A 20,384-nucleotide genomic window follows, 5' to 3' on the forward strand; every position below is an offset into this window, starting at 1 on the left:
CAATGATATCCGGTGGCCCGGGTGTATGGCAACCCCTTATATTCATAAATGGTGATGTTATCGGTGTTTAATTCCAAGAGGCGAACTGATACCAGAGTGACTCCACTGCTGAGAAAATTTATATGATAATTAACATAGTAACGCAGAATACAAAAGTTGAAATTAAAAATTTAATGAATCAATTAAGTCTTCGATGTGCTTACTCACTCATAGATGGTACTTTCTGCTTCATCTAGCTTACGATATGGCGATGTTTCGAACCATTTCCAGAGAGGCAAGCCGTAATACAATTCGTGATAAGACTCAAAGAGTTTCTTGGCTGCGTCGATCATTCTGTAAGCGTCAGAATCTTGCTGAAGTTCAGGATCAAGGCATCCTAATCTTGAGTCAAGGCACACCATACATATTGCTATGAAAATTTAAAAACAAAAAATTTAAACAAAATTTGATTACTTTAATAACGAATCTTAGCATACTTTTCACTCATTGAAATTGGATTTTCAATTGGAAATTGGATTGGAAAGAGCATGGTATTATCATAAAGACATTTCTAAACACGTACACTGTGTTAGCAAAAGTATCGTGGTGCCTTGTGACCCCTTGGCAATAAATTCGCTTTAAAATCAAGTGACTAATTTGCGTCCCCCCACTTATTCATTTTTTTATTTATTATTTCTAGTATTATTTTCAAAGTCCATCTTCTAATAATAAAATTTCTTAGTGGATGTATTAAAAACTTACATTCCAAAGCAAGTTTATAAAGTACATCTTGTAAGTTGGTAACAGTATTTGTCCTTGGATTACGTGTTGCTTGTAGGAGAGTTATAAAATCGTGGCATATGTCGTTCTGGTGGGCTACAACACCATCCATTGATTTTAGCTTCAGGAGTACTGGATCCAACATTTTCCTCAACCTATACCATTCTGGTCCAATACTGAAATGGATAAAAATGAAGTAAATTCTCCTGTTTTGCTGTAAAACAGTCACAATAATTAAAGCTCTAATACATAAATACTGTAATAAAAGTTCTAATAATTTAAATGCCATTAAAAATTAAAGGGTAATTCAAGTGAAAAGTAAAAAATGTGCTTTTAATATGGTATTGGACCCTAATCTTGAGACTAACAGATTGAGCTGACTCAGTACTATAGCAGGTCTCAGAAAAATATCTATTGGCTGGCTGGTTGGCCCATCAGCTCTAGTCATAGTAAACCATTTCATGTGGTCTTAATCTTCCATTATGTTTGCATAACAGTGTCCAAGGGTCGATTTACAACTTCTGAGGATTGAAGAATCCGACATAACTCTCTGTGAAGAAATTATAATTCCTTCACCTCAGATCAGCTAACGAAAGTCTCGATTAAAGAGAGACCTTTAATAATTCGTTCGGTCCTTGAAAAGAATATCACCTTCATTACAGGTCAGATATATATATATATATATATATATATATATATATATATATATACACTACTCGACAAAATTAACAGAACAGGTAGAAAATGTGGTATAACTCGTGCAGCTTGCGATGAAGCGTACAAAATTTGGTGTGGTCTAGAATAACCATAGAATGACGATGAAACGAGCAGACAGCTAGAAACTTCGGAGAAATATAATGGACATTTATAGGGGGTCATATTACAGAAGTCGATATAAATGCTCGAAAATATGGTCACATGACATAAGTACAGCATGTGATCCCCTCCAATAGCTAAACAGTCTGACAGCGTTGAACCATGCGACATATAACGTTGTCTATAAGATTCTGTTGCAGCAAATCCCATTTTTCCACCAGCGCAGACCTTAACTCACCAAGTGACCGAGGAGTTGGTGTGCAATGCGAAGCGCAAGGGCGTCCCACACCTGTTTGATCGGATGTGTGTGATCGTGCTGGCTATGGCAGTCGCTACATATCTTCGATCTAAAGATATTCCTCCATCACTTGAGCTCTATGTGCAGTGGCGTTGTCATGCATGAAAAGAAAATCTGGGCCAATGTGCCCCTAAAAAGTCGCACATAGAGTTCGAGGATCTGTTCTTGGTACTTCTACTCAGTTACCGTACCTCTATCAAAAACATGGAGGGGTGCAGCTGTTGATCATTATCCCGCCCCACACGAGTACACTGCCTCCACTGTAAGTTTTCCTTTTGTCTGATGTTGGAGGGAGGGTACGCGGCATTCGTTGTTTTCTACAGATAAAAAACGTCAAGAATCTGTTTGTAGGCTAAAACGGGACTCATCAGAAAAGAGAACGGTACTCAATTTTCCCCCGCTTCATTGCAAGGTGCGCGAGTTACACTACGTTTTCTACGTGTTCTGTTAATTTTGTAGGGCACTGTAATAGTAATGTCCCCAATATATAGCGCTTATCATTAAAATTGCCCCATCCAGAAAGAATGAACGGATTTATCTGATAATTGCAGACATCACTGTAACGTATATGGACTTGAATGGTTAGCATGTCAAGGTGATGGGCGCAGGAGAACATCCAATAATCATTGCCCTCATATAAGAATCTGAAGACGCTATAAAAAAGGTATTAAATGATAACGGGAAAACAAACCGGTAATGGAGTGACCTTCCAAGAGCGTGAAATGCCTTTAGCAAGCGTTCATGAACAAGAATGGTAACGTGTCGTGTTTGAAAAGAATCAACTTTGTGTTTAGGATGCAGTAACAGTCGTATGCACGTGGAAGCCATACGGGGGGAGCTCTCGAAGCTAGTATAGCGAATTTTTCAAATGTTAGGCTTGTTGAAGAGACACTCCATCTCTTTGGGCTCTGACTCCTTTACAGATCCTTGTTTATGGTATTTGTGCTACCTATACTTGACTATATCGCCGTTATCTTGTCTCCTTGGTAAGAAGTGTCTCACGAAAAAAAATTCAGCGTGAAACTATCAAACAAATGTTCACATTAGATGGCGGGATTCGCTTTACAAGGATCGTTATGAAGAATATTTAAATAGGTACCGCTTACGCTTACTTTCTCAAAGGAGAAAGATTGCCAGCCTTCATTTTTTATATAAATTTCTTAATAACAAGGTACTCTTGTTTAACCGTGGCTCGTTGGTTACCGAGCTTGCTTGTACCACTGTCCATACTGATGTGAACTGCATTTTAATAAGTACTGCTGAACTGATACACAAACAATCATTTCTGATTTACGTTGATATGTGTGACTCCAATAATTTTGAGCTCAAAGCATGTTCCATTTAGATGGGATGATTTAAATGACGACCAGTTGTTGTTGTTGTAGGGCTTTAGGCCATCAGCGACTTAGACTATGTTGCGCAGTACCTGCTGGTCACCTACGAGGTGATTGAATGGTTTGAGTAGGCTCAATGCTGATGGGGCACTTCCTCTTGCTCAGATTATAAACCTGAGGGGGCATAAACTCAAATTGAGGAAAGACAGTTGTAGGATAGATGTGCGGAAATTTGCCTTTAGCCAGTGGGTAGCTGATTGCTGGAACAAACTTCCATTTGTCGTTGTGGAAGTTGACAGTTTAAATAAATTCAAGGAAGAATTGGACAAACTTTTGGAGCGAATGGATGGGTGCAATGGGGGGGTTGTATTTTTTGACTAATGCTGTATAAGCTTGCTTCTTGCATCATATGCCTCTGCTAATGCTAGTATATCTTATGTCTGTAAATTGCGCGTGTTCTGTGGTCGATTTTGCTGGCTGGATAAAAAACTCGAGTTTCGAGAGAAAAAATTATGCGACCTTCCCCTGAGACCGACTAACTCGGCCACATTATGAAAAAGGCTATAAAATTTCCTCCTCATTGACGGGATTCAAACATGGAACCTTTCTTCCCGGTGTGGAAAAAACTGTGCTAATACACACAATGCTACCGCCAGTGCATGACAACCACTCTATTAGAGGTCATTCATTTTTCTGCTGCCCCTTTTCGTCCAGAGTAAATGGGATTCACCCGCCATTCACTAGTTTCATGAGTCCTTAACCCTCCTCCAACAGATGTGCAGAGGTGTTCCCAACAAATTATGAAGTTTAATCATTGTCTGAACATCTTTACGCGTGAGACTGACTTGTACTTTTTGCACGATCCTTAGAAGGTCAGTGTCTGTCGACGGACAGACTCTAACCTTCATAGCGTGCATCTTTCCTCTCCTCCCCAGAAAAATGTCTGGCGACGTACACGCATTAGAGTGAAGGGGTTATTATGTGTGAAATAATGCCAACGCATCGTTATATTATTGGAAGCATTTTTGTCTTGTGATGGTTGGGCAACTTTAGTACGTCATTTAAAGAGAAGTTATTCTGCGTAGTTCATAATTATTACCAGGAGGTAGTTGCTACTCGCTTTTATAGTGAAAATAGGACAGTTTCACGGCTGGCTGACCTTGTCTTCTACTAAGAGTTAATTGAGGAAACCTTAGTTGGACGAATAATAAGTTTTTTTTTTATTGTTAATTCAACTGGAGGTTTACAGTGACTGTAGAATTATTACCATTACCAGGACTACAGCGAACATAGTTTATTAGCTAGTTTGGTTTTAAAACATGAGACACTTTGATTCACGCAACTGTTTTTCCCCCTCATTTAATGGGTGGGAGGAGGTTGGGGGAATGTGGGTAGGAGACATGAATTAACATAAACAATTTCTATATTTTATGACTTTAGACTCTTTACTTTAGGGTGGTTGTTTTAGGGTTTTTAGGCGCACAGAATAAAGAGTAGGGGCAAAGTGTGTTCTGTGGTCGATTTGTATTTTTTGGATGAAAAATACAATTTTCCGGGAGAAAAAGATATGCTATTCTTGTCTGAGACCACTAGGGAAGGCACCTCCAGCCCGTCCACGGCATGAAGAACCGAACCAGGTCAGTAAAGGGACTTTTACAAGGCTGGCCGTGCTCTAGTCAGGAAAAGAGTAGGGGCAGCACAATGAGAGGAATAAAACGTAGGATACAGAAAAACTGACAAGTTAGGGTAGGGGGAAATGATGACAGAGAAGCATCATGAAAGTAAAAGGAAGACAGAGAGAGAAAGCCATAGTGTTCGAACAGCAATCATTGAACATCCCAGTCTGAAAAGACTTCGGAATCATCAAGGAACTGCGAGGGAAGCGGAGTATTCCACGGAAGGATCCCCCTACTGTGGAACCCCCAAAAAGCAAACAAAATAAACTCATTCTAGGAACTACCCTTCAAATATTATATAGTAATTACTAATTAATATTTTTACCAATAGCGAAAATACCATATTTTCGCTACTGGTAGGTGACTTGATCGCTGTTTTTGGTATGGTTGTTAAAGTTCATCTTGAGCCATAATTAATAGTTTTGCCTCTGAATTCTTCCTACAGTGGCGGGCAAAAAAACTGCATCACCTTAAAAAAAAAGAGTAACATTTGTAGTGAAACGTATAAGATATTTTTTGATTACAGTCGTTTTGCTAGTCGCAAAGCAAAGGTATGCGTCAGTTAACGCTTCTATTGCATCAGACAGTAGCGTTGCAAAGGTATACATGCTAATTAGCATCCTGTTTTGCGAAGGTGTAAGCAATGCTCCATATGTTCAGTTCACACCAAGAAAAAAAGTGTAGCTGTTGCTCAGTCCCATGAAGGGATTTCTACGCGTGCTGTCGCTGATAAAATAGGCTGCCACCAGTCAACAGTATCCCAGGTGCTAAAATTAAAGCGTGAAACCGGTGATGTGAAGAGAAGACCTGGATCAGGTCGTAAGAGAGTGACTACGCCTTCCCAACGTCAATATTTGAAACGGCTATGACTTCGTAATCGCCATGTTAGTGCTCCTGATCTAAAACTGGACTTTGAGATGGCCTCTGATGTTGAAACAAGTGCTTGAACTATCCAAAGACAGCTTTCGGAATGTGGTCTGCATTCCTATCGGCCCAAGAAGAAGCCTTTGTTGACCCAACAAATGAGGACTTGCTTGGGCTTAAACGCATGTTTCATGGATAAATGAGCAATGGGACACCGTCATCTTTTATGACGAATCGAAATGCAACCTGCATGGCTCGGAATGGAAGCGATATGCCAGAAGACGAAAATCGGAGGCATACCATCCTGACTGCATAACACCGACCATAAAGTTCCCCGCCTGTCAGATGGTTTGGGGATGCATAATAAGCAGAGAGTGGAGAGTATTAAGTTTATTAACGGAACGATGAATGCACAAACTTACACTGCTATCTTGGAGGAGTGCCTGAAACCCGTTATTAGGGATCACCACACAGACGTCCAAAACTGCATTTTTCAACAGGACTCAGCACCTTGCCGCACAACAAAATTGGTAAAGTTTTATGCTATTTAGATTTAATGATGAGTTTGTCTTTTTGTCTCACAAGGCTTAAAACATACTTACACCAATGTTTTCCCTCGTTTTTCTCCCTTAAGGTGCAGTCATACTTCAGAAATGGTGGCATTACAGTGTTGGACTGGTCCACATTTGAACCGTATTGAAAATTGCTGGTGCATAATGTCGTCTAAAATTGCTCAGAAGAATCCAACAAGTAAGGTTCAGCTGCAGGAAAGCAATGCAAGGGTGTGATACCACGAAATTATATTCAGAAGTTGATTAATTCTATGTCAGATGGTTGCAAGGCTCGAGAAGGAAGAACAAAATATTGAAGACTTATTTTGCTGATTTACAGTATACAATACTATCGGAAGATATTTATAGCAATTAGGTGTCAGGTGGAGTCTTTTTATTGGGTTTCATTCACAGAGATATATATCCCATCTAACAAATTCATTTCGAACATTTCTGCAATCCACAAAGCAGCGCAAAACACATTATTTGCAAAATTCACAAGTGATGCAGTTTTTTTGTCCGCTACTGTATATGTGTTACTAAAGGGTTTTCTTTGAGTTTCCTCTTTTACTAATGTAATTCACTCCTCTTAAAGAATTTTATGGTAATATAATTGAGTAATTTTTCGAGTATCTATTAAAAGCATAGAATGGTATTTTAATAGCGCACGTGTCGTCTCTTCCAATTGCAAGGTTTTTATTCTATAAATAAATAAGCTGTTGACAGTCCCTGTTTGAGAATTCCTTTCCTGTTTATAGATCGAAGTGTTCGTTTGAATGATATTTGTCGTTATGAACATTTGCAGGTGCCAATTTTGTTTTTCAACTCACCATTGATGTATTATTATGACCTTTTTAAGTTTTGCTTTTCTTTCAATTCAATTCTTCTACAGAATATTAATCATAAATACAAATATATATCCTTGTTTAAGGAACAGATTTATAGCACTGTAAATGCCTCGGGATAAACTGGTAAACTTCCAATTTATTCTAAATAGCGACCTTCAAAACGCATCAAAACATGGTGAGATAGTTAATAGTACAAAATCCAAGGGCGCTGTGAAATAGTGTTGAAAAATTTAGCTCTTCTTGAGTGTTTCTGAAAGCACAAGATAATATTGATATAAACAAATTCGATTCTTTTATTATTCAGCCAATTTCTTACTTACTCATGAAAAAATCTGAAATCAAAGTTTAGAAAGATGCTTCTTCGAAAGGCATAGGCAAGCAAATAAAAATAATCTCCAAATCTAAATACACTTACATAAAAGTCTTATGTCCTTGAATTTTCACTTAATAAGCAACGAGCAGAATTGTGAAATGAAGCAGCTAATACAGCTTACAGGTGGATTCGGTTATTTCATTTCTCCAAAGTAATAAGGGCTTGAGGAGTCAGTATTCTTTGAGGATTCTTTGGGATAAAAATTTATTTCAAAAATCGAATATCATAGGGTGTGGCACAGCAAACAAAAATTTTTTTTTCGGAAATGGCTGATATTGTTTAGTGCTTAGTGGAAATGAAGAAAATATCACCTTCCCTTACCCATGAGAGAAATTGCCTACTCCACTTCGTGCAGCTCGAGATTCTAACTTAGGTGCACTTGGGAATGAAATGTATGATTATTTGCAATATAGTGCAAGGAAGCAAAAGGTTTCTGCTGCTAAATAAGATAAGAAGATACAAATTCTGCTCTTTCCTCCTCGTGTCCCTCGTGGTAGCACAGTTGTTAGGATCGCCATCCTCCCTACACCAAGTGGAAAAGGTCTGAGTTCGAGTCCCATCAATGACGAGAAGAGTTTTTATGGAGGGTTTTTTCTCCCGAAACTTGGGTTTTTAGCATTAGCATTAATAGAGGCATACGATGCAAGAAAGCAAGCTTATGCAGCAAAGGCCAAAAAAAAAAAAAAAAAAAAAAACCTCCCATTTCATCTATCCATTCGTTCCAGTCTATTCCATCAATCAACCACCCGCTGGCTAAAGGCAAACTTCCGCGCATCTATTCTACAACTGTCTTTCTTCAATTTGAATCTATGCCCCCTCAAGTTCTTTATCTGAGCAAGAGGAAGAGGAAGAATCCCATCAGCATTCAGCTTGCTCAACCCATTCGAGGCCTTATACACCTCAATCAGATCATCTCGCAGGTGCCTACTCTCCAAGCGCTGCAATTTGCAGAACTTAAGCCTTTCTTGGTAAGAGCACCCCTTTGTTCACATCACCAATCTTGTTGTGTACTCGTTCTAACAACTCTACATCCTTCCTAAAATGAGGCCTCCAGACCTGTACGCAGTACTCTAGGTGTGGCCTGGAGTACTGGGTTTCTTCCAGCAAACAGGTTTTAAGACTTCATTGGAGTACTGTGTTCAAGTATGGAGACCTCATCTGAAAAAAAACATTGAGCTTCCAGTACTGGTTTTCTTCCAGCAAACAGAAAATCGACCACAGAACACATGCAATTTACAGACAGCATACACGGAGCAATATGGCCTTAATCGCTGATGTTCATAAAACTCTACTACAACAATGACAACAAGCTTCTGATGTGGGTAACTGTCCAGCTGACCTCTGAATTTCTTCAAACTGTCAGCTTCAACTATCTGCAGAGACAACTTGTTCCAGCAATCAACGGCTAGCTGGCTAAAAGAAGACTTCCTACAATCTAGTCTAAACCTCTTCTCCTCTAATTTCAATTTATGCCCATGAGTTCTGGAATTCTCTATAACAGTGAAAATTCCGCTTTCGTTAATTTTACTAACTCCTCTCAGATCCTTATAAACCTCAATCAGGTCACCTCTGAGGAGCCTGGTTGCCAAACTCTGTAGCCCACATAATGGAAGCCTTTCCTCGTATGGTCGCCCTTTTGCCCATCTCACCATGCGAGGTGCCTGTCTTTGAACCCTTTTATGAAGCTCAATGTCTTTTTTCAGATGAGGTCTCCATTCTTGAACACAGTATTCCAAATGTGGTCTTAAAATTGCCTTATACAGTGGGACTATAACCTCCATATCTTTACAGGTACGGTATTACATACCTTTACAGGATAATATTCGATAAATCATTGATAAGATACCGCAGGCTTTGTCGGCTGCCTGTTTACACTGCTCAGAAAACCTCACATCTGCCCGTATTATAACTTTCAGATCCCTTTCTCCTCTACTGTTTTTAATTCAACCCGACCAAGTGTATAATTTATTTTGGGGTTGCTAATCCCCAAGTGTAACACCTTGCTTTTTGCTTTCATTCATTTTAATAACCCGTCTCAGAGCCTTATAAACCTTAATCAGGTGTCCTTCCTCTAAGGTGTCTGGTTGCAAACTCTGCAGCACACATAATCGAAGTCTTTCCTCATACGGTCGTCTTTTTGCCGATCTCACCATAGGAGGTGTCCATACTTTTTATTTGGACCCTTTCAAGAAGTTCTATGTCTTTTTCAGATGAGGCCTCCATACTCAGACACAGTATTCCAAATGCAGTCTTGCAATTACCTTATACAGTGGGATTATGACCTCCCTGTAGATACAGGGAGGTCATAATCGAAGCATCCAAGATCCCTTTCTTTCTGTACTGTTTTTAATTTAACCCCAACAAGTTCATAATTTATTTTAGGTTTGCTATTCTCCAAGTGTAAGAGACCTTGCATTTTGCTGCATTAAAACACAACTGCTTTTTGACTATTCTTGAAGTCTGTTCAAGTCTCCTGTAGGAGCACTGCTTGGCACTGATCATTAACGACTCTCCAAATCTTTACGTTGTCTGTATATTTTGGTATTACACCCTCTGTCCCTTCGTCGATGTCCTTTATGAAAATCAGAAACAACAGCGATCCTCCAGGAACCGCCTTGAGAGACCCCATTTCTAATGTTATACCAATCTGAAGCGTATCCATCAAATCCCAGAATCTGGCTTGCGTTTAGGCTGGAAATGTCTCTAATATACAGTCAGTCATTTGTAATTTCGAAATCACTAATTTCATATGATAAAGAGCGATGCGAAGTATCTATTCATTTCGTCAGCAACATCAGCTGGGTTATCTAAGACTTTTCCACAGCCAGTGCACAAAGGATCGATCCTATTCGTTTTCTTCTTCTTCTTCTTCTTCTTCTTCTTAGTATTCATATACAATAAAAGCTCGTTGTTCCCATTGTTTACTCTCTTAGCCAATGCTTTGTCAAACTCAAAACTCAGCCTTGGCCTCCATAACCTTATCTGTGGTACTATTACAAAAAAAAAAAAAAAAATATATATATATATTTGTGTATATATATATATATATATATATATATTAGGTTCACCCGGGATGTTAATTCAACTACCCACGTGCATTGTGTCTGTAAATTGCGTGTGTTCTCTGGTCGATTTGCCTGCTTCACTGGAAGAATAACCCCAGTTTCACCGGGGTGAAAATCTTGCTATCTACACCTGAGGTCGACTAACTCAGCCACGTTTTTAAAAAATCCAAAATAGTTCCACATATTATTGACGAGATTTGAACTCGGATCTTTTCCACCACGTGTGGGGACGACTGTGCTTATATGCATTGTGCTACTCGCGAGGGCAGCAGAAACGTACTGATTTCCAGCTAAAGGAGTATCTTCCATGACTGCAAACTGCGCAGTGAACGAGGAACAGGGAGGCTAAAGTAGGAACAACTTTGGTGCCCCAATATTACATATAATCCCATTATTGACAGTAATTCTGTAGAAGCATTTTCACATAACAGGAAGTATCTTCTAACCAAGAGTTCTAACCAATATCCTCGACAAAGACAAGTTACAGAAATTAATGGAAACCAAACAGCAATTTATCGTTTTATCAGAGGAGTGCAATAACAGGGTGGCACTTACTCCATTTTTAGCTAAAAATTATAAACAATTCGTTGTGTATGGTGATGATTTAAAATTTCTGTTACTTCGAAGATCAGGAAAATGCGCTTTAATGTAACGACGAGGCAAATACCTGTGGCTCAAGTGGGATTAAGGATTAACCTTCATACCTCACTTTTCATATGAAAGAAAGCACTATGTAGCACTCTGAATCACTAAACAGGCGCCCGGCCTCAGAAACCATTACCTAATGATCCAATACATTGTTAAATGTGTTGCGCCAATTCCGTTGTATGCATCAATTATCTAGTCAAAAAAAAAAAATAATAATAATAATTATGATATTAGGGTGCCTCTTAAATGATTACATCTACCCATATATTTATTTTGTTTGTAAATTGCATATGTTTTCTGGTCGATTTGCTTGTTTTCTGGACGAAAAAAAAAAACCCCCAGTTTCTGGGGGAAAAACCTTGCTACCTACGCCTGAGACCGACTAACTCAGCCACGGAGTGAAAAAAAAACCCACTAAAGTTGCTCGCGTCATCGACAGGATTCGAATCCAGGCCTTTTCCACCCGGTGTGGGAGGACGGTGACGATACCACTGTTACCCTCACAGACAATGGTCAGCAGTCATCGGCCTCTGAGAGTAGCATCAAGCATTTCCTCAGACGGATGAGGTTCCACAGCAGACGACCCAAGAGATATCTTCTGCTGCTCACCGCTGATCATCGTCAACGACGAATGCTTCGGCGTCAACGACACGCTGGCTGGACACTGGCGAGTGTGCTAGTCGGATGAGTCCAAATACCTGGTGCAACACTCCGATGGACGCCTTCGCGTGTCGTGCAATTAATACGAATCCATGGAACCATCGTGCATGGTGCCCACTATCCAAGCAGATAGCGCCAGTTGCTCCTGGCAAGGATTTGGGCCCCAGGTGAGTACAGACCAAGTTTCACTGGTGAGGTCTACCAGCACTTCTTATGAGACCAAGGGCACCCTGCCATGTTGCATTTTACTCCAGACATGGATTTTCCAAGAAGTTAATGTGCCGTTTTATCGGGCCTGCACCGTGCACGAGTGGTTCTAAGAACATAGTGAAAATATTACCTATCTTGATTGACCTCCAAATTCGCTTGACCTCAATCGAATTGAACACCTCTAAGATGTTATGGAACAGGAAGTGTGGCTTTTGGACACGCAACCGTCATCTCTTCGGACAGTATGGAAAGTCTTGCAGGCAGTATGGCTGCAGGTCCTTACGAACGTCTTCAGACATCTAGTGGAAGCAATGCCTAGACGAATAACGGCTGTTTTCCGTGGGTACGGTTGTCCAACACAGTATTAGGTAGGTGGTCATAATTCAGTGATCATTCAAAATTAATTTCAACTTCAAATTTTTTGCCTGAATATTTTCTCTGTGGTTATCTCAAGGAAGATAGGAAGATGCTTTGGTAAAAAGGATTCGTTTGCGGAATTTAAGAAAACTACTAAACTTTCGAAAATTTAAATACTGTATTTCTCATCTTAAGAAAATGTATATTATACTCATCGTATGCGAAAAGTAACGTTTTTTTTTTTTACTTTAAGCTCCAGAATCAAAATGATTGTGACCCAGATTGATCTTAACCGACTCTACCTCTCTAATAATAAAAATCCATACAAACAACTCCACTGATAAAGATTATTCTTCTAATTACAATTTTTCTTACGTGTTGGCCAGTCCGGCGTTGTTGTATTTCTCAGGATGTTTCATCCTGTAGTATTCTAGGAACTCATTCACAGGTCGGGAGGGATGGGATCCCTGATTACGCATCACAGTTTTAAAGTCTTCGGGATGAAAAACGTGGACAACAGGACATCTCCATTGGAATTCTTCTTTTACAATAGGTCCATATCGGCGATGCTTGTCCAAATAGGTTTCGTGCATCTTGGGTAATTTATATCGACCTGACAGAAAGAAGAAATTAACTTAAGAATAGCATTTAATATAGAAAAAAAAAAAACACTAATTTCTTTTTGACAATAGTTTCCTTCATTTAAATATTTATTCTGGCCATAGGGTCAAGTCAAGTTAAAGAAGATTTTATATTTATATTTTAACATAATGTATTATATTTTTATTAAATACTGAGGACGTTGATCATAAATTGCCGAATTATAATCTCCAGTAGAGCGGACGCTAGTTGTACTCCAACCAGTTAATGACCAATGACCGAATTTAATACGCTCAATTTCTTACAAAAAAAGGGTGAGTCCCTTAGACTTTAACCTTAAATTGATATGTAAAATATTTCGCTTTCAGTTTAGAATTATAAGACTTAAATAGTCTTATTAAACTTAATAATTAAACTTATTAAACGAAATTAGACCAAGAAAAAATTTCTTGGTCCAATTTCGTTCTGAAAGAGCCAAATACAGAACTGCATGTTTTTCCCTCTTTCATGAACTTTATTTTTCATCCAGAAACAAGAAATGGATCACAGAATACACGTAATTTATAAACACCGTAACATCGATACCTCATGTCCTTAGTTTCTTTAGCGCAAAATGCAAAACATCCGAAACATATGGTACTATTATCGTGCATTGTAACTGTGCCTGAGGCATTGAGCAAACTTGTCTTTCGACTCCTAACCAGTTCCAATTTGTCAACAAAACTTAATGAATGCTCACCGTGATGGAACTCATTGAGACAAGCAACACGTGACCTATCCAATTGGAAAGGATTTATTTCTTTTATTTTGTTCTTATTTTCTTCTGATTAGCAGCTCATTATACCACCACCCTGAGAGAAACACGTTCATCCACTTTAATTCCCGCACGACGCAAAAGAAGTTGATCAAAAGAAGTGATAAGGTGCAATGGTAAATTGTGTCTGACAGTAAACGATTATGGTGGTATGCGGAAGGAAGGATGTGATGAGCATGAACTTCAAGTTCGTTCTTGACCGAAAGGACAACATTCCTTTGGAGCTTTCACATCCGATCAAGAATTCTTGACTGGACGTTTTAGGGCGAGAAATTAAGTTGAAAAAGCCATAAGTTTAAGAAGTTCACTGTTGCAATCAGTAACATCAAAAGTAGTATTATGTTATAACTTTAGGAGGGTGGCAAATATGTAGTTCACATGTTTCCAATTCTAATTAATCGCAAAGGGACCTAAGGTCATGAAGCGTCATTATTTCGCTTGTATTCTCTCATTGGTTTGTAGACGTTGTGGAGAGGCCAATTTTTTTTTTTTTTTTTTTTTTTCCCACAGGCAACATATGTGAAGTTGTTGTTAGCTTGTTATCCCACGTCTACAAGTTGTTCACAAGGGCCATTACAAACAGATTAGAAAGAATACTTTATGAGAATCAACCGAAAGAGCAAAGTGTCTTTAAGACAGGATTCTCAACTCTGGATCACCTTCACGTAATATCACAGCTAATGGAGAAAACAAATGAATATAACATACCATTATGCCTGGCATCTGTTTGGGGTTTCGGGCACTGGAGAGACAAGGCATAGATACCCCATACATTATGATTTTGAAGAAAATATATGAGAACGCTATCTCCTTTATTAGACTAGACAAAGACAGTAGCAAATTTAAAATTGAGAAAGGAGTTCGACATGGAGACACAATATCTCCGAAGTTGTTTACTGCTGCCCTTGAGGAAGCTTTCAGAAGATTAGACCTAGTCGCAGAAAGGAGTTAATGTGAATGGACCTAAACCATTTACGTTTGTACATGACGTTGCGATCATAAGCCATGATTCCAAAGAATTAGAGGAAAATCTTAATCAGTTTTGCAGATTTAGTAAGGATTTCGGACTCAAGATGACATGGATAAAACAAAAGTAATTATGAATAATTAAGTCGTAGAAAGGGATATCATTATTGAATGTGACATTGCAGTTGACATTGTGATCATAAGCCACGATCTCAAAGAATTTGAGGAAAATTTTAATCAGTTATGCAGAGTTAGTAAGGATTTCGGACTGAAGATAAATATGGCTAAAACAAAAGTAATGACGAACAAGTATGCCACAGTAAGGGATATGATCATTGAAGGAGCAGTAATTGAAAAGGTGGATTCATATACTTATCTGAGACAAGTCATTAGCTGTAATAATGATAAATGGCTGGAAGTCAAGAGAAGAATAAATTTTGGATGGATAGCATTCAGGAAATATCATCACATACTGAAGAGCAATGTCCCAATTTGTCTGAAACGTAAAATAATGAACCAATTTATACTCCCCACCGAGACTTATGGAAGTGAAACTTGCGCACTCACCAAAAGAATGGAAGAGAAGCTGAGAACTACATAGAAGGATGAACCGAACTATATTAGGAATCTGACTGTTAGATAAGAAGAGGAACACATGGATTAGGCATCAAACACAAATAAAGGACATTCTTATCAAAACTAAAGAACTGATATGGTCTAGGGCGGACACATAGCTCGAAGATATGATGACAGATGGACTAAGAAAATAACAGAATGGTACCCAAGAGGAGCTAAAACAAAACCTGGAAGACAACAACGGAGATGGACAGATGAAATTCGCGAGTTCGTTGGTAGTAAATGGATGGCCATTGCACAAAACAGAAGAAACTGGAAAGTTGCTGGAGAGGCCTTCATCCTGCAGTAGATTGGAAATGGCTGATGATGTTGTAGGGTTTATGGCAGCATCAGGCGACTAAGGCCATATTGCTCCGTGTATATTGTCTGTAAATTGTGTGTGTTCTGGGTCGATTTTCTGTTTGCTGGATAAAAGAACTCGAGTTTCCGGGAAAAAACCATGCTACCCTTGCCTGAGACCGACTAACTGAGCAACCTTGTGAAACAGACCATTAAAAATTCTTTCCGTCATCGACGGGACTCGAACTCAGGTCTTTTCCACCTGATATGGGGAGGATGGCGATTTTACCAACTGTGCTACCCACGAGGGCAATATACTTGAGGCATGAACTATTCTCTTTATGGTTCGTGAGTTTGCGAAGCCCTCCGGCCTTTTTTTCCGTTCACATACGGTTTTCCATCTTCGAATAACATCCACATAAGTGAAATTTGGAAGATTCGGAAGAGTCGTAGTAGCCCACAGAGAACGGTTACTGATGTATCAACGATCACCATCTCACGTTAAAAGTCTGGAAATTCTGATACATATCCATGTTGGCTTTTAACGTACTGGAACTTGAGGTTTATATTGTCAATTTGTCATGCCTGAGCCAATACGAATGAGCAGGGCAACTTTTGGCACAATATGCACAATATTCGTGCAAGGGTTTCCAATTATTTTTGAACATATGTATAGCAACTATAGACTTCTCCCACCCTTGTTCATTATTTTAAAAATCTATAAATTTTTATAAACAGTTCCACAAAATTAAAAGAGTTAAACGCGATGAGTTTTTTTTTTTGTTTTTTTTTTTTCAGGCATAAATTGAACATTTTAATTTCATCTAATAGGAACGACCAAGCTTTGTCAGAGAACGTGGTCCGGAATAAAAATGGCTTTTCTGGACTAGATGGACCCTTTACTTCTGTATATGGTGACAATATATGGCGCGTTATCGTTATGAAGCAACCAGTCTTTGGAGTTTTGCTTTTCCAGTCTCTTTCTTCGAACCACATTACGAAAGCATTTTAGAACTTCAACGTAAAACTCCTTTATTAATTGTTTATCTCTTGGATCATATTCGTGGTGGACAACGCCCACAGAGTAAAAAAATGGTAAAAAAAACATTACCTGCTTTTGCTCTGTACTTTCCGATCTTTTCTTTGGATCGGGAGAAAAGGTATTCCATGGAATGACTGCTGTTTGTTTTCGGATCATACCCGTAAATTCACGTTTCATCTTCAGTTATAACTCATTTAAAAAATCTTGATTGCGCTGTTCACGTTGTTCCTCTGTTAAACATCTGTGGTACCATTCCAGAATTCGCGTTTGCTACTTTAAGATCGTTACAGGTGGGTGGTGACAACAACTGTGGAACTTGGGAGTTTCCTTCTTGAAATTAAAATTTTTTTTTACATCCAGGAAAACTGGCAAAGACTATAGAACACGTAATTTAGATACAATACACAGAAAACAAAACAAACAACGCACAATCAAATATTCTCTCTCCAGTTTTCCTACGGATTCTCTCACATTAACAAAACAACACTAATTTCCTCGACGATACAATCAAGAAAATTAGGGTTGTCTTGATAGGCTTGATGAAGTTTTCGCATGATAAAATTCTTTATAGCTTCTGCTCATCCGTGTGGCTGTGCTGTACAAATTTTGCACAGATCTTCGTTTCCCCTTAATCTTCATGCAGAATTTTACGAATTGTCTCCTTATTCATATTCATATCAGCTATCATTCTGAGGATCAAACCACGATCTTTTACTACAATTTCCTGAAATTTTGCAACTCTCATTTATCCTCATTTTGACAAGTTGAAGGACGCCTACTTCTTGGGTCATCGCGAACATCTTCACAGCCATCTTTGAACCGCTTATCCCATTCAAACACATTGGTATACGACTTAAGGTTTCATCCCCATAAAGAGTTTTTAACATTTAAGACGTTTTTGTTACAGATTTTCCTAGTTTAAAGCAAAATTACATATTCGTTCGTTGTTCCATTGCAAAATCGCAACACGGTAGGGTAACTCTACTAACGAAATTGGTTGTTACTTGCAACCTGTCAACCTGCTGGACAATCTCTGTATTACCATCTGTTGGAGGAAGTTTTGTCTACAACATACCACTTCCATTTATTTTCCAACTCATCGAACTTTCGTGCCACACCTCCTATTTTAGTTTAAAGCAAACCACATCATTATTGTTAACCATATCACAGGTCTATATTTTTGCTTGGAGATTTTATGGTAAAATTTACTCCAGTTTTCTTAAAGAAATATTCTTCTGGGCAGTTGGAAAATTCAGCGCCCAGTGATTCCAGTACGCCTTGTGATTCCAACAAGATGAATACCACTAACAGATTTTATTGACTCTGCACAGAGTATCATAGGGCAGCGTTTTGTGATAAGTGTCTTCGCTGTAGCACAGTTGGTATGATCACCACCTTCACCATAGAACTCCCTGTTCGAACTGAGGTGGAAGAGACCTCAGTTCGAAGTTCATCAATGATACAGGAAATTTTTATGCACTTTTTTCACAATGTCGATGAGTTACTCGCTCTCAGGCGAGGGTGGCATTGTGTCTTTTCGGGGACACTCCGGTTTTTCTTCCAGTAGACAGGCAGATCGATCATAAGACATGCAGTTTACAGGCATAATGTATACGGATATGGTCTAAGCTTGACGCGCCTGATGCCCAACAACAACCACAACAACAATCATGGTAAGTAGTTTACTAGAGTGTGAGGCCTGCCCTTTGCTTCTTACGGAGTTACCTTAAAATCCAAGTCATGTCAACAGCAACTACTACACGTGAAAAGAATTCGATAGGGCTGTCTTTTTCTGACTCTTTAAATGTTGGCTGCAGTATAATGATCATCCAATGAAAGCATCAACAAATTCTTTCAATAAATACAATATAAGAAAATATATGCAGTTATGAGTAAAGAACCTAGAGATGCTTTCTGATATGAAATTAAAGTTCAGTTTATGTGTGGGAATCAAAAATACAGAAAGCCTAGCATTATTAGTTTCCAGAAGGCTGCTTAGAACACTTTATTTTACTCACTATATATATAGGATTTCTGTTAAAGTAATCTTATCTATAAGTACCAAAAAGATTAAAAGAAATACTTACCTAACCAAGGGAAGTACTGCCAGCCAGTACCAATAATGGGCAGAGACGGCCAGGGTCCAGGAATCTGGGAGAAGTCTTGGACAGCAATAGAACCAGCAACATCTTCTTCTTCTTCCTGTATCTTACAAGTGTTTCGAATCAGGCAACTTTTTGATTCTTCCTTTTCCTCCTGATCATCATTTTCAACTGTACATTTCGATTTACCATTAACAATCGCATTATTGTCTTTATCATCTAAAGAAAGAGGAATTTGAACACAAGGTGGAACTGCAAGCTCATTTTCATGAAAACATTTATGAGAATTACTAGAAAGTCTGTTGTCCTTTGCTTCCTTATTCACATCTTTGTAAGAAGGGGTAGACACTATTTTGTCCTTATCAGTGATGTGGGAGGATGTTCCATTACTTAGTGTTGTAGGTTTAGTCTCTTGGCTCCTTGAAGAACTAAGAATAGCATCAATAACCATGTCTCCACAGTTAGCGAAGAATTTAAGTCTTTTTAATAAATTTAGCACATTTCCTTTTCATTTGCTCAGCAAACCCCATTTAATTTCCTATGAAACAGTATTAAATGAAGGCAGTTTGTTAATTTAGGCCCAACTTACTTCCTCGAAAAATTTTAATAAACTGTTTTCAGTCTTTTCGTATAGAACCATTATCATCGGACCATCAGTTTCAGTTAATAAAAGATTTGGCACAAGTTTCCAAGAATTTTTCATTCTAGAATTAAAACAAACAAAAAAGTTTTCTCATTATAAAATAAATACGTAAATGGTTAAATTCTAACAAATATAAATTTTTTATATAAAAAGCTGTATAAAAAATCACGCTCGCCTGTATAAAAAAATAGATCGTTTGACATCTAAATTATATTATTAATAAATTAAATAGTCAAATTAAATAAATTAAAAGTATTAATAAACTAAAATTATATTATTAATAATTTACTGGAATCTTTTATTAATAAAAGATTTCCGTTAAATATAATTTTAAGTCACTAGAGGGCGCTGAAATCACTTACCACTTTACTGCTATGAACAAGGCGAAGGTAAGTTGTTGAATAAGACGTTTGCATTCTCCGATGTGCTTTTATATTTGAGAAGTAAAATATCGTTGATATTGCATTTGTGTTACGCAATCTGGACAAATTCCATATCTATAATTTATGTTTATAAAAAGTTGTATTTGAACTGTGGCGTTGATGCCAATCATCTGCTAGTAATGATAATTGACGAAAAAGTAGCCAATGAAACCTTGAAACTAGTTGATTTGTGTACGGACTTTCTACTTACTTGAAAAATTAATATACACTCATATCAGTAATATAATATTAATGTTATTCCAATTTTGCTTTTCTTATCTCTATAAATTTCAAATGCACTAAGTTATATTAGTTATATTTCGAAAGCGAATTTGTTTATGATTGCTATTATAACTAACGTTCTCGATCGTTTGGCATCTTATTTGCTTCTAATAAAAAGATAATTTCAGCCACTGGAGGG

The 20,384-nt window shown here is 38.1% G+C and overlaps 1 protein-coding gene across 1 annotated transcript in view; it reads right to left on the reverse strand.

The window, feature by feature from the left end:
* LOC150079895 (ecdysone 20-monooxygenase-like) overlaps nucleotides 1–19,470 on the reverse strand; it is a 42,077-nt gene extending 22,607 nt beyond the window's left edge. Inside the window, exons 1-4 of the mRNA XM_090382603.1 lie at nucleotides 18,884–19,470; nucleotides 12,835–13,072; nucleotides 742–935; nucleotides 208–409 (exon numbers count right to left, since the gene is read on the reverse strand). Of these exons, the coding sequence (XP_090238729.1) occupies nucleotides 208–409; nucleotides 742–935; nucleotides 12,835–13,072; nucleotides 18,884–19,349 (1,100 nt within the window). The 5' untranslated portion in view covers nucleotides 19,350–19,470. The remainder of the gene's footprint in view (nucleotides 1–207; nucleotides 410–741; nucleotides 936–12,834; nucleotides 13,073–18,883) is intronic.
* Between the last annotated feature and the right edge of the window lie 914 nt (nucleotides 19,471–20,384).

Source organism: Mastigoproctus giganteus, chromosome 10 (genome assembly GCF_048544385.1).
Source record: "Mastigoproctus giganteus isolate SK-2022 chromosome 10, ASM4854438v1, whole genome shotgun sequence".
In the NCBI taxonomy this organism is placed as follows: domain Eukaryota; kingdom Metazoa; phylum Arthropoda; class Arachnida; order Uropygi; family Thelyphonidae; genus Mastigoproctus; species Mastigoproctus giganteus.